The following is a 15,766-nucleotide window of genomic DNA, read 5'->3' on the forward strand; positions in this document are numbered from 1 at the left end:
TCTATTTCAGGAGATAATATTTGCATTAACCAACTGAAAACTTAACTCTCCTCACTTAGATTATGAACATTAGATTATATATATATATATTGAAATCCAACATTTAAGTCAACTAAATTACCTGTAAGAAGATATTTGCAACATTAACATCACCTCTTCATGGTCAGGGAAAGACTCCTAGGTATTTTGTATATCCTAAATTAGTTTCAGAAAATGTACCTTACTGGCTGTCTCAGTCAGAAAAGCATGCAACTCTTAATTTCAGTGTCATGAGTTCGAGCCCCATGGTGGCTGCAGATTACTTAAATAAATAAAAACTTAAAAAGGAAAAAATGTACCCTGAATAGCCAAGGCCTGACTAGCAAGAATTAAGAGAACTAACTCCCAAAGACATACTTTCTAACTAAATTATCCCAAGGTATTTAAGTTAGCATTAAAGGAGAAAATGAAGAGATAGACACCAAAAGTACAATCTGAGCTGAGAGCCACTACTCTAGAGATGTACATTCCACTCCTGAATATACATTTTATTTTTGTTTTTTAAAAAAGATTTTATTTTTAAAAGTAATCTCAACCCAACATGGAGCTCAAACTTATAACCCCAAGATCAAGAGCTGCATGCTCTACTGAGCCAGCTAGGTGCCCCCACATTTTATTTTTTAATGGTTATACAAGGAGAGACCCCAGGATCTTGGACTCTACACACTTCATCCTTCAGAAAAGCCTTATGATACAACAACAAGCAGAAAAAAAAATCTATTCCATTAACATACCTGAAGGTCTCGCTGGGCATCTCGGGAAGTTTTGCCCTCTGGGAAGGACTTGCTTTGGCCATAGCCAAATATCTGGCTTCCCGGCAGCCTGTGATCCACATCACGGTACTCCATGTTTCTGTAATCAGTGTCTTCCCGGCCAAGAAAGTCCAGACTACCTTCTTCTTTAAATACATCAGCATCTGAACTCTGTTGTTCACCTCCAGAAAGCTGTGACTTGTCTTGGTCTTGAAGTGGACTTTGGCTGTTCTGAAAGTCCGATGCAGACTCATGTTCAAAGGCTACATCTTGTTTTTCTCCTTCTCTTGTTTCTGAATGTTCAAATTCTCCCTTCTGAATGCCAAAACCAGGCCTTTCTGTTGTATGGTCATGTGTGGACTCTTCTCTCTTGTTCATGTTCATACCAGAATGTTCTCTATCTTGTGTAGAAGGTTGTATGTAATCCAAAATATCTGGATCCACAGAGGGCATCTCCCTATCTTTAAACTCCATACAAGGTCCCACCTCTCTGCTCCTAAAATCCTGATCAGTCCTGGACCGATGTCTACCTCTGAAATCTGAATGTGGCGTATCCCTGTCCCTAAAGTCTAGATCACTAGTACCTGAACCTCGGCCTCTAAAGTCCACCTGTGTTCCGTCTTTGTCCCTGAAGTCCAAATCAGACACATCTCTATTCCTAAAATCAGAACGGGACTGATCTCTGGCCCTGAAATCCAAATCTGATAAATCTCTTCCTCTAAAATCTACATGGGATCCATCCCGGCCTCTAAAATCTAAATCGTAAGTGCCCCGGCCCCTGAAGTCAGATGAAGGAGTATCCCTACCCCTGAAATCAACAGTGTGAGCATCTCTGTCTCTGTAATTCATGTGAGATGTCTCTCTACCTCTATAATCCATAGAAGTACCATCTCCACTCCTGTAGTCCATTGGTGGTCCTTCTCTATCCCGAAAATCCCCAGAATGTATGTCCCTACCCCTGAAGTCCAACTGTGATGAATCTCTGCTCTGGAAATCAGAAGATGAAAAATCTCCCCCCCTGAAATCATGTCCAGGTCCCTCCCCTCCTCGATAGTCGCCATGCGGTCCATCTCTAGCTCCATAGCTGAAAGAATGCTCCTCTACATTTGCAAAGGGAGGCCCCGAATGCCCCTGGAAATCAAAGGGAAGTGAATCTCTGCCAGGAAAGTTGCCAGAGTGTCTCTCTTGAGCATGACTCTTAAGGGGAGGAGGAGGATAATCCCTGTTCCACCCGGGAGCAAACCTTTCTTCTTGGCTCCCACTGTAGAAACAAAGACAGTGTTATTCATATTGTCCAGAGAGTTTGAAATCTACACACCAGCATATTCTTCTCTAATCACAGCACATTCTTCTGTAAACATTTTTTTTTTTTTTTTTGGCAGAGTTCTGTAACAAGGTCCTAGATCTGCAGAAAACAGCAATGTTTTGCTATTTTAAGACGAAGTGGCGGAGTAAACTTTTATGTTCCCATTTCAGAACACGAGGAAAGTCAACACAAGGTTTTCAACATGACTGCTGCAGAAAAAGCTTTCACCCAGTCCTGCAACAGGGAAAATCCGCAACACCAGATAAGCTAGCAATGGTGACACACTACAAAAGTTTCCATTTCCTACAGCCAGGGAACTTAGAATTCCAAGATCAACATGATGAATCCTATACAGCAAATAAATCAATGCACTATAAGTGTATTACAGTAAATTTCAGGAGGTGTCATTCTCATTTCTGCATTCAGTGGTAACATTCCAAATATTTGATTAAACTACAGCATGGACACCACCCAGATCAGAATGGATGCACGCCCAAGATGAAGGAACACTGGCTGTAAATCACCAGTAGGAGCACACAAGTGTACACCAGCTGAGCATCAGTCCTGGCTGCATCTAAAATCCAGTTCTACAGTGGCTCCACCAAGAAGCGCTCTCACCTGGGTCCTATTATTATAACTACTCAAGAGTATCACAAAAGGCAGCATGAATTATGTCACAAAGCATATGTACATCAACCTAACCAAGCCAACAGCATCTAGAAGCTTAATGCTGAAAAGGACCTAGAGAGAGCCTTCAATATTATCTCCAGGTCCCAAAAGAAGCAGCTGATATTCAAGATTCTAATTCCTCATGCTAGTTTTTCATAGTAATAGTAAAATATATTTAAAAATAAGCAAAGTATTAAATTCACATTCTCAGTTTACAAAACTCAAGAGATAAATGAGGACTGGCCTAGTCTTTCATTCTACCCAATTCTTCCCTAACCTTCAGACCATTTGGTAGAAGGGAAATTAAATAGGCAATTAGATACCTAGGATTCTGAGCTTGAGAGTGAGGGGAGGGCAAGAAAAAGGAAAACATGAAATGATCTGAAGAGTTACCTGCTAGTCAGCAGTAAAACAAAAGTATTAGGAAATCAAGTCCAACTCAGTTCTCTCCTCCCAGAATATACAGGTTCTATTATATGACCCATCTGAGTGCAGACTACACCACCAGAGAAAGATTCAAAGGACAACTGATTCCAGGTGACTCAGTTCAAGAGAAAGAGTTACAAGGCCAAACCCTTTCTTAAGTAACAAGACTTTAACAACAGTAACCTGAATATTAGAAAGGTGCATATTTAATGGATTTTCAGACCATGATGACTTCCATTAGCTGCCATTAAACATAAGTTATGTCTATGTGGGGTTCATCATAAGAGAAGTATGTCTAAATGTTCCTCAGAATACAATACAGTTTTGCACTAAAATTAAGACATTACCACTAACTCTAGTGTCTCCCCTATTTAAAATCATTAAATCTCAATAGTTAGCTTGAAGGAAGACTTAAGCTTCAGCCAACGCTCATGGTTACCGACGCATCTAAATCTACATGTTTTCTGACAAGAATGCTTCTAACACTGTCTAAGAATACTGCCCTCTTACGTCAGGAAGATCAAATAGAGCAACCTACTGTACTAAGGTTCTTCGAACCATATTTTATGCAGACAATTCAAAAAACAGTTCTATTAACATAAAATAGCAGTGACTATGAAAATCATTTTTATCAAATAAAATCTAAGAAGTTGTTAAAATAAAATATAAAATCATTTTCCCGCATGATGCCTTTTTAAAAATCCAAATTAGTCTTCCAAAAAGTTATGCTATATAAACTATGTTCCCCTTCTCGTCAAAGATCTTAAAAAGAATATATAACAACTTATATTTAAACTAAAATTAAGGTGGGAGAATATCATTTTAAATAATAAATTGGTCAAAGAAAAAATGTTTTGAAAATTTTTTTACAGTTATGAAACAGAGCAAAGATTACCCAATATTTCTGAAGGCTTACCAAACAATCTAAATAAGGTTAATTTTATGAAAAACAGCCTTACTTACAAAATAGTTATCCATAAGTATAAGTAAAAAGGGGCAGATTACAATCTAAATATTTAAAAATGTTGAAGTATAAGCCCATTGATCTAGACTAGGGATCAGCAAACTGTCCACAAAAAGCCACACAATATTGCTATTATTAAGCTTTGCGGTCTGTCAAAACTATTCAACTCTGCCATTGTGGCATGGAAGCAATCATAGACAATTTGTAAACAAATGATCATGGCTGTGTTCCAATAAAACAAAAGTGAGTTGCAGCTATGGTTTGTTGACCACTGATGCAGACCTTAAATTTTGAAAGGAAAAACATATCCAGCATCATCACCATTGCTTTAAAGATTGCTGAGCCAAAAGACTCCTATTGTTTAGTATTTATGAAACACTAGCTTTACTAAATTATTACATGGGTTTTAAAAATTCAGTTGACTACCTAATTTTTCCCTGGAACCCCCAGCTTCAGAATAATGAGAATACCTCTTGATAAAATCTTGCAGACTGCCGAACCAAAAGAAAATTCACCAATAACAGAAGTTTCAACTGAAGGATCAACATTTTTAATGTCGATGCTTCAGAAATAACTTTAAAGGTCAGATTTTTTTTTGCCATACAAGTAAAACCAGAAAAACCACATTCCTTTGGCATTTTTAAAATTGTAAGCGCAATGCAAAAGCTTTAAAAATATAGCTATCATCCTTTATTATACTGGCTATAAAAAAACTAACTCCGGGATCCCTGGGTGGCGCAGTGGTTTAGCGCCTGCCTTTGGCCCAGGGCGCGATCCTGGAGACCTGGGATCGAATCCCACGTCGGGCTCCCGGTGCATGGAGCCTGCTTCTCCCTCTGCCTATGTCTCTGCCTCTCTCTCTCTCTCTCTCTCTCTGTGTGACGATCATAAATAAAAAAAATTAAATAAATAAAATAAATAAAATAAAATAAAATAAAATAAAATAAAATAAAATCCTCCCTACAAATCCAAAATATCTAATAACTGAATGGTATTACTTTCTCAACTCATCTTTTTACCCAGTAACCCTTAATATTTTACCTTTGAAAATTACATTAAGTAATTTTTTTTCTCAGAACTACTTTTAGTAACTGAAACATAATATGCCATGGACCAAACACAGTTCTGGATTCCAGACATAAATTAGTGAACTTAACACAACTTTTATGTACAAATATAAATGTTCATGTATGTTTCTGTTAGCTCTCCTTATTTGCCAAGTATACATTACTTTGTTAAAAAAGACTTAAAAAAATAGTTGGGGAATTATTTTTTAACGTTTAAAAACTGCTGAAACACAGGGGTGCCTGGGTGGCTCAGTCAGATAAATGACTGTCTTCAGCTCAGGTCATGGACTCAAGGTCCTGGGATCAAGCCTCACAGTGGGCTCCCAGTTCAGCAGGGAGTCTGCTTCTCCCTCTCCCTCTGACCCTCCTCCCCACTTGTATGCACGCACACGTGCTCTCTCTGTCTCAAATAAATAAAATCTGAAAAAAAAAAAAAGTGCTGAAACACAAAATACTTGGCATGCTCAGTATTCAATCTCACAAGCACTTTGGAAATGACTAGAAATTTTTTAAATAGTTTCTATTTTTAAAAAACCAGAGCTATTTCTATACAAAGAAAATATCCGTCTTTATGAGACCAAAATATATTATATGTCCTTATCATTAAAATGTTACAATTTCAATATTCAAATTTCAAGACTTACCGAAAAGGTCCTGTTCTGTTAGCAGATCGAGAATCCCCCCACATCTCTTTCTATGTCAAGAGGGCACAGTAAGCAGATCTTTTTGCTACCAAACTCTGGTTATAGTAGTACCTATATAAAACAAACCATAAAATATAAACACATTAGAACATGAAGAAAAGGTTAGACTAATTTCTCCCACCTTGGCTTCTCAGGAGCAATAACAGGGATATTTCTGGAAGTCACTTTTTAATTTTTTTTAATTCATTCATTAATTAATTTATTTAGAAAGAGAGGAAGGGAACATACATGCAGGAGTAGGGTGAGGGGGAGAGGGAGAGAGTGTCTCAAGCAGACTCCACACTGAGCACAGAGCCTAATCTGGGACTTAGTCTCATGACCCTGAGATCATGACCTGAGAAACCAAGAGTCGGATGCTTAACCAACTGTGCCACCCAGGCATCCCTGGAAGTCACTTATATTTACTTATTAATTTATAACAAGAGAAACACATTTTTTTTTTTTTTTTGAGACAGCAAGCAAGGGTGAAGGGGCAGTGGGAGAGGGAGAGAGAGAATACCAAGCAGGCTCCACGCCCAGCAGTGGAGCCCAATGTGGGGCTCAATCTCACCACCCTGAAATAACAACCTGTGCTGAATGCTCAACTGAGCCACCCAGAGGCCCCAAGAGAAATACATTTTTAATTAAAAATGTGTACTCTGGGGGCCCCTGGTTGGCTCAATCAGTTAAGTGTCTGCCTTTGGTTCAGGTCATGATCCCAGGGTCCTGGGAACAAGCCCCACATTTGGCTCCCTGCAGAGGGAGCCTGCTTCTCCCTCTCCCTCTGCAGCTCCCCCTGCTTGTGCTCTCTTGCTGTGTCTCTCTCTCTCAAATAAATAAATATTGTTTTTTAAATGTGTACTCAGGGGGCAGCCCAGGTGGCTCAGCGGTTTAGCGCTGCCTTCAGCCCAGGGCCTGATCCTGGAGACCCGAAATCGAGTCCCATGTCGGGCTCCCTGTGTGAAGCCTGCTTCTCCCTCTGCCTGTGTTTCTGTCTCTCTCTCTCTCTCTGTCTCTGTCTCTCATGAATAAATAAATAAAATCTTTTAAAAAATAAAAAATAAATGTGTACTCTGGAGCATCAAAAAATTCTAAATGTAAAAAAAAAAATTCTAAATGTACTAAGAATGTTTTACATTTACTAAATATTTACTAATTCATCCATTCACCTCCCTTTTTGGAAACAGCATCTTTAACACTAACACCATCATCAGTCCATGCACAATCCAGCCTGACCAATCAGAATAGTCTCCCACCCTCATCACAATAATTGCTCTAAAAATGGGCAAGTACCAAGAGGTACCATTATGAGATAAACATTATTTGGAATTAAAATCAAAACCTAGCAGGAAAAGCTCTTTATCGCTTTCTTATCTAATTTATCAGGAAGAGAGCTATTAACAGAAATTCCTCTTTACCAAAAACATGCATTCGAGGGCAAACTTTGTTTCCTAAACATCTCTTCTCACCTTTCTGCTAAGGTTCTTCCTTTCCTTTATACCCTCAGATCCCTAACCCTCTCCTTATTCAGTATGTCACAAAAACCTCATGTTGCCAGACTGCCTTAGGAATTTCATGTCTCTGTGGATTCCTCATATGTATGACACTAAATTTACTTTTCTCCTGCTAAAAAAAAAATTAATTAAATTTAAAAACTGAAAATGGGCATGTAGGGATCCCTGGGTGGCGCAGCGGTTTGGCGCCTGCCTTTGGCCCAGGGCGCGATCCTGGAGACCCGGGATCGAATCCCACATCGGGCTCTCGGTGCATGGAGCCTGCTTCTCCCTCTGCCTGTGTCTCTGCCTCTCTCTCTCTCTCTCTATCATAAATAAATAAAAATTAAAAAAAAAAAAAAGAAAATGGGCATGTAACCCAAATCAAGCTGAAAAGTCATCTCCAGGACCTTTGCTGCAGCTACTAAAAAAGGTGCAAACTTTCATCACCTTGGATTTGGCAACAGTTTCTTAAATATGACACCAAGAGCACAAGGAAAAATTAAGTGGGCTTCATCAAAATAAAAAACTTTTGAGTGAAGTACACTACCAAGAGAGTGAAAAGACAAACCAAGTTTCAGCGAAATGGCAGATGAAGTTCCAAAGTCTCGTTCCACCACAAAAACAAAAAACGATGTCTGAGGCAGCTCTGTGGAGCTTAGAAAACAGCTAAAGGAAAAAAAAAAAAAAGAAAGAAAACAGCTAAAGGTGTACAACAACCAAGAGAATACTCAATCAAGAAAAGGCTATCTTCAAAATAATAGTAAAGTTTCATGGCATTTTCACTCATCCCTGTCCCACTCGCCCCTGTAAGTAGCAGTTTTGATCTTGAAGCGGCAGCCCACTTCCCAGTTCCCTCCTTCAAATCAGAGGGAAACCTGATTTGCAAATTACTATGTACATCTCTTCTAATCTGAAGGATGGGTGCAAGGTGTTGGTGTCTGTTTCTGTTTCACTAACTGAGAACTTTAGTGGTGGATGGGGCAAGCACTGCTAATAAAACCTGCAAAGCAGACTCAGATACGGGAAAGCTGGGGTGAAAACACTTTGGGAAATTAGGACATTCCAAAGCAACAAGTATAGGGGAAAATTTAGAAAACTACATGCATACCAGGGCAAGACACATGATGAGACAAGACCTGAAAAGCCTTTAAGCTTTCACCTCAGGTTGATCCCAAGGCCCACAGCAAGCCTAGCTAAATGTTGAAGGAATGTCCCAGTACAAAACCAATATGCAAAAACAGACAGAGGTGGTTATTCATCTTTCGGCTTTTCTCTTTAATTGGTGAGGTTTTTGTTCATTTTCATTTGTTTGAGCTTCCAGTATTCACAGAAAACAGCTGAACATCAGCTAAAGGAATAGACATCAGTGATCACACAATAATGACAAGGAATAGTCTTTGCAAAATAGTTTACAAAAAAACTCAAAAAAAGACTACTATAGCCTTCAACAATCCCCCTCCTCAAAAAAAAAAAAAAAAAAAAAAAAAAGCAAACCTCAACAAAAGGGGAGAATGTGATTTCCAGAGTTACCATATTATTTTCAATAACAAGAAAAAAATCTTAAGACATACAAAGAAACGAGAAAATGTGGCTCATTCAAGGAAACAAAACACACTGCAAAAACTATCTCTTAATAAACTCAGACATCAGATTTACTAGAAAAGACTTTATAACAACTATCTTAATTATCCTTAAAGAACTAATGGAAATCAAGAAAACAACATATGAGCAAAATGAGAATATTTATAGAGACAGAAATTTATACAGTGGAATAAAAAACCTGGAGCTGAACAGTACAATAATTTAAAAGTTCACTAGAGGAGTTCAACAGATTTGAGCAGGCAGAGGAATCTACAAACTTGACAAGAAGATAGTTGAAATTATAAAGTCTGAAGAGCAGAAAAAAAAAAAATGAACAAGGGGATTCCTGGCTGGCTCAGCAGTTTAGCGCCTGCCTTTGGCCCAGGGCGCGATCCTGGAATCCCAGGATCGAGTCCCGCGTTGGGCTCCTGGCATGGAGCCTGCTTCTCCCTCCTCCTGTGTCTCTGCCTCTCTCTCTCTCTATGTCTACCATAAACAAGTAAATAAATAAATCTTTTAAAAAAATGAACAAAGAAGAACAAAACCTACAGGGCCTGGAGATGCTGTCAAACTGAAAATGATTATGTAAGAAATGAGAAGGGAATCCCAGAAGGAAAAGAGAGATAGGGCAGAGGAATTACTTGAACAAATAATGGTAAAAAAAAAAAATTCCTCCAATTTTATGAAAGCTATGAATCTATAAATCTAGGAAGCTAAATGACATACAAAAAGGCTGCTTCGGTGGCTCAGGTGGTTGAGCAACCAACTCTTGGTTTCAGCTCAGGTCATGATCTCTTGAGTAGTGGGACTGAGCCCTGTGGCCAATTCCATGCTCAGGGGGGAGTCTGAGGATTCTTCCTCAGACTCAATAAGAATGCTCAAGCTTTCTCTCTCAAATATTTGAGATATTTATTTATTTGACAAAGAAAGAGAGAGGGAGAGAGAGCACAAGCAGGGAGAGCAGCAGGCAGAGGGAAAAGGAGAAGCAGGCTCACTACTGAGGAGAAAGACTGATGTGGGGCTTAATCCCAGGACCCCAGAAGCAAGACCTGAGCTGAAGGCAGATGAGTAACAGACTGAGCCACCCAGGTGCCCCTAAATAAATCTTTATAAAAAATAAATAAATGAGGTACAAATAGGATAAACTCACATCAAGACACATTATGATCGGGCACCTGGGTGGTTCAGTGGTTGAACACCTGCCTTCAGCTCAGGTAATGATCCAGGGGACTGAGTCCTGTTATCGGGCTCCTGCAGGGAGCCTGCTTCTCCCTCTGCCTATGTCTCTGCCTCTCTCTCTTCCTTCTGTGTCACTCATTAATAAATAAATAAAATCTTTAAAAAAAAAAGACATTATGATCAAAGACAAAGAGAAGTGACAAAGCAACAAGAGAAGTGACAAGAGATCACTTATTATTATTATTATTATTATTATCCAATTACTTATTAGAAACCCTGGAACCCAGAAGGCAGGGAACAATTTATAAAAATACTAAGAGGAAAATAAATCAAACTGTCAATCAAGAATTCTATATCCAACAAAATTGTCCTCTAAAAAAAATAAGGAAGAAATTAAGACATTTCCAGATAAACAAAAGCTGAGGGAGTTCATTACCACTACATGAACCCTGCAAGAAATGCTAAAGGAGTTCTTCAAGTTGAAATGACAGGGAACCCTGGGTGGTGCAGCGGTTTATCGCCTGCCTTTGGCCCAGGGCGCGATCCTGGAGACCTGGGATCGAATCCCACATCGGGCTCCCAGTGTATGGAGCCTGCTTCTCCCTCTGCCTATGTCTCTGCCTCTCTCTCTCTCTCTCTGTGTGACTATCATAAATAAGTTTAAAAAAAAAAAAAGTTGAAATGACAAAGAAGATAAACAGTAACCAAACCATATGAATAAATAAAGATCTCTGGTAAAGATAAACACAGGGGCAATTATAAAAGCCAGTATTATTGTAACTGGTTTGTAATTCCACTTTTTATTTTCCACATGATTTAAAACATAGATGCACAGGCAGCTCTCTCTGCCCATGGGTCCTGTTCCTGTGCTTTAATAAAAATAAATAATTTACACCAAAAATAAATAATAAAAGATAGATGCATAAAAAAACAATTTCTAATCTAGGTTATGGGGGACACAATTTATATATTGTGATATCTGTGACATAAATAACAGAAAGACAAGAAGCTGTACAGTTTTTGTACGTTACTGAACTTCAGTTGATATAAATTCAAATTAAGTTGTTCTAACTGTTGGATGTTAAATGTAATTACCATGGTAACCACAAAGAAAATATCTATAGAATACACACATAAGAAAATAAGAAAATCAAAAAAAGAAAATCAAAACATATTACTGCCAAAAAAAATCCAAAACAAAAAACTGAACATAAAGAAGGCAACAATGGAAGAAAGAAGCACAAAAAAAAAAAAAGCTACAGGGCACACAGAAAACAAAAAGCAAAATGGCAGAAGTTCTTCCTTTTCAGTATTTACTTTCAATGTAAAAAGTTTAAACTTTTCTAATCAAAAAAGGAGATGGGGGAGGCTCAATCAGTTAAGTATCTGCTTTCAACTCACGTCATGGGGATCCCTGGGTGGCGCAGCGGTTTAGCGCCTGCCTTTGGCCCAGGGCGTGATCCTGGAGACCCAGGATCAAATCCCACGTCAGGCTCCCGGTGCATGGAGCCTGCTTCTCCCTCTGCCTCTGTCTCTGCCTCTCTCTCTCTCTCACTGTGTGCCTATCATAAATAAATAAAAATTAAAAAAAAAAAAAGATTCAACTCACGTCATGATCCTACGCTGGGATCAAGCCCTATGTTAGGCGATCTGCTCAGCAGAAAGTCTGTTTCTCCCTCTCCCATTTCCGCTGCTTGTGCTATCAAATCAATAAATAAAATCTTAAAAAAAAAAAAAAAAAGAGGAGATGGGCAGAAAAAATGTAAAAACATGATCTAACACACAAGTTTGAAATGTGGCGAGTCCACTTTTCATGGATTTTTTTCAATAAATATATTGGAAAAATTTTTGGAAATGACAAAGTTGAAAACTTGAAGATGAACCATATAACCTAAAAATACTAAATAAAACTAAGAAAAATTAGGTATATCACGAAGGCATAAAATATATGTGGATATTAGCCTATTTGATCATTTACTACCATAAAATACACACAAATCTATTATAAAAAAAAAAAAATTGGGGGAGCCTGGGTGGCTCAGTTGGCTAAGTGTCTGGCTCTTGATTTCAGCTCCGGTCATGATCTCAGGATCCTGCAATTGAGCTCTGTGTCGGGCTCTCCACTCAGCAGGGAGTGTGCTTGTCTCCCTCTGCGCCTCCCTGCTCCACTTGTACTCATGCTGCTCTCTCTCTCTAAAGTAAATAATCCTTTTTTTAAAAAAAAGTTAAAATTTATCAAAACTTATAAACTCACAGACCGTAACTGATATCATTTGTGGCTGAGTAAAATGTAAACAAATATAAAGATGTTGTTTAAATTATAATTGCATAAAATTAACTATAGTACATATTGTACTACTGTAATAATTTCAGTCATTTCCTGCTGCTATTGCAGTGAGCTCAAATGTTGCAAGTATCCTCTTAAAAAAAATCATGTGGAAAAAAAAAAAATCATGTGACACTAATCATCCCTAGAGAGGCAATTGGCCTTTCTGGCAGATTGCATATCACAGTAAAAAGTGATCTCTTCCGGTTCTCCTGTATTTCTCATCATGTTTAATGCAAGATCATAAACCTTGAATAATACCATGGGACCCATAGGAAGTGCCATTAGTGATGCTCAAAGTCTTCCCAAGAAGCAAAGTCGTAACATTACAAGAAAAAGTTGAATAGAGGTCTGTGGTTGCAGCTGCAACCACATTTGTTTCAAGACAAATGAATCCAGTGTTAGGACCATTAGGAAAGGGACGACTGGGTGGCTCAGCAGTTGAGCGTCTGCCTTTGCCTCTGGAACTCCGGGATTGAGTCCCGCATCAGGCTCCTTCATGGAAGCCTGCTTCTCCTCCCTCTGCCTGTGTCTCTGCCTCTGTATCTCATGAATAAATAAAATCTTAAACAAACAAACAAAAAGGGACGTGCTGGGTGGCTCAGCAGTTAGTGTCTGCCTTCGGCTCAGGGTGTGATCCTGGGGTCCCGGGATCGAGTCCCACATCGGGCTCCCTGCATGGGGCCTGCTTCTCCCTCTGCCTCTGTCTCTCTCTCTCTCTCATGAATAAATAAAATCTTAAAAAAATAATAAAAATAAAAGACAGGAAGGAAGGAACGAACGAAGGAAAGAAGGAACGAAGGAAGGAAAAATTCATGATGTTGTCACTGGAGCTATACCAGTAGGCATGAAAACGTTAATTTTTGCAAAATATCTTTTTATCTCATATTGAAAATGCAGCTTTTACATGGGTGAAGGATTGCTATAAGAAAGGCATACTTACAGATTCTAATATGATTTGAGAAAAAGTAAAATCATTATATGACAACTTAAAGCAAAGAAAGGTGAAGGATCTAAAACTATTCAATGTCAGCAAAGGATGGTTTGATAATTTTAGAAAGATGTAGGGATCCCTGGGTGGCTCAGCGGTTTAGGGCCTGCCTTCGGCCCAGGGCATGATCCTGGAGTCCCGGGATCAAGTCCCACATCGGGCTCCCTGCATGGAGCCTGCTTCTCCCTCTGCCTGTGTCTCTGCCTCTGTGTGTCTCTCATGAATAAATAAATAAAATCTTAAAAAAAAATGTTAGAAAGATGTTTGGCTCAAAAAACAATGTCAGATAACGGGAGAGGCAGCTTCTGCCACAAGAAGCAGCAGCTGAGTTCTCAGGGCCACTAATAAAATCACTGAGGAAAAAGTTTATCTGGTTTATAATACAGATGAATGTGCCCTACTCTGGGGGAAAAAGGACATCTATTAGTAAGGAAGAGAAGAGAGTACAAGATATAAGGCAATAAGGTAGAGGTTAACTCTACTATTTTGAGTCAGGTTCATGATCCATCCATAAAGTTGCTAACCTCCAAGTCTTGAAAGGAAAAGATAAACAACAGCTGCCAGTCTTTTTGCAGTACAAGAAGGCCTGAACAAGAACCTTCTTTCCAGACTGGTTCCACTGAAGCTATGTCTCTGAAGTCAGGAAGCACCTTGCTGGTAAGCATTGTCTTTTTAAAGTTCTTTCCATAATGGACAATGCCCTTGACCACCCAGAACCCCAGGAGTTCAACACCAAAAATGTAAAAGTGGTCTACTTGCCCCAAACACATCTCTAATCCAGCTTCTAGATCAGGGAATAAGGACCTTTAAAGGTTTATTATACAACAGTACTCTATGGAAAAGACTGTCAATGACATGAAACAGAACTCTGATAGAACATCATGAAACCCTGGAAGGATTTCTTTTAAAGACTATATTAGGGATCCCTGGGTGGCGCAGCGGTTTAGCACCTGCCTTTAGCCCAGGGCTCGATCCTGGAGACCCGGGATCGAATCCCACGTAAGGCTCCCGGTGCATGGGGCCTGCTTCTCTCTCTGCCTCTCTCTCTCTGTGTGACTATCATAAATAAATAAAAATTTAAAAAATATATTTAAAAAAATAAAAATAAAAAAAATAAAGACTATATTAATTTATTTTAGAGAGAAAATATGTGAGGAAAGAAGCAAAGGGGGAGGGAGAGAGAGAAAGAAACTGAAGCAGACTGTGTTGAGTGCAGAGCCCCACATGGAGCTCAATCTCAATGACCAACCATGAGATCACAACCTGAGCTGAAACCACGAGTCAGATGCTTGGGGCACCAGGGTGGCTCTGGTTGAGAGTCTGCCTTTGGCTCAGGTCGTGATCCCAGAATCCTGGGATTGAGCCCCATATCAGGCTCCCCGCAGGGAGACTGCCTCTGCCTCTCTGTGTCTCTCATGAATAAATAAATAAAATCTTAAAAAAAACAAAAAAAGTTGGACGCTCAACCAACTGAGCCACCCAGGCGCCCCAAAAGTCTGGAAGGATTACACCATCAAAGATGCCAGTGTTGGAGAATCCCTGGGTGGCTCAGTGGTTTAGCGCCTGCCTTTGGCACAGGGCCTGATCCTGGAGACCCAGGATCGAGTCCTGCATCGGGCTTCCTGCATGGAGCCTGCTTCTCCCTCTGCCTGTGTCTCTGCCTCTCTCCCTCTCTCTGTGTATCTCATGAATAAATAAATCTTAAAAAAAAAAAAAACAGATGCCAGTGTTATAGGAAAAGCCATGAAAGCCATTATGCCCGAAACAGTAAGTTCCTGCTGGAGAAAACCGTGTCCATATGTTGTGAAGATTTCACAGGATTTACAACAGAGCCAATCTAGGAAATTATGAAAGAGCGGATAAAAAAAGATGGCGGGTGAAGGGCTTCAAAATATAGATCTTGGAGAAATTCACACCCCACACCAGAGTAATGAAAAGAAGATGACTTGATGGAGATGAGTACTTCCAAACCATGCCCAATGAAGAGGAAGAAGATGTAGAAGCATGGGGCACCTGGGGCTCAATCAGTTAAGACTTTTAGCTCAGGTCATGATCTCAGGGTCCTGGAATCAGCCCCTGCTCAGCTGGGAGTTTACTTGCCCCTTTCCTTCTGACTCTCCCCCTGTTCATTCACACACTCTCTCTCAAATAAATATATAAAATCTTTTAAAAAGAAAAAAATATGGAGAAGAAGCAGTCCCAGAAAACAAATTGACATCAGACATCTGGCAGAAGCATTCTGAATATTTGAAATGCTTTTGACTTCTTTTATGATACGACCCTTCTA

At 39.4% G+C, this 15,766-nt stretch overlaps 1 protein-coding gene across 3 annotated transcripts in view; it reads right to left on the reverse strand.

Annotated features, from left to right (window-relative positions):
* Positions 1-15,766, reverse strand: part of RBM6 (RNA binding motif protein 6) — a 124,802-nt gene that overhangs the window by 92,913 nt on the left and 16,123 nt on the right. For 2 of the 3 annotated variants that reach the window (XM_025455915.3, XM_025455914.3), the window contains exons 2-3: positions 5,868-5,978; positions 774-2,052 (exon numbers count right to left, since the gene is read on the reverse strand). In XM_025455915.3, coding sequence (XP_025311700.1) covers positions 774-2,052; positions 5,868-5,911 — 1,323 coding nt within the window. In that variant the 5' untranslated portion in view covers positions 5,912-5,978. The remainder of the gene's footprint in view (positions 1-773; positions 2,053-5,867; positions 5,979-15,766) is intronic. The other variant, XM_035703170.2, reaches the window with a different exon arrangement.

Source organism: Canis lupus, chromosome 20, assembly GCF_003254725.2.
Source record: "Canis lupus dingo isolate Sandy chromosome 20, ASM325472v2, whole genome shotgun sequence".
In the NCBI taxonomy this organism is placed as follows: domain Eukaryota; kingdom Metazoa; phylum Chordata; class Mammalia; order Carnivora; family Canidae; genus Canis; species Canis lupus.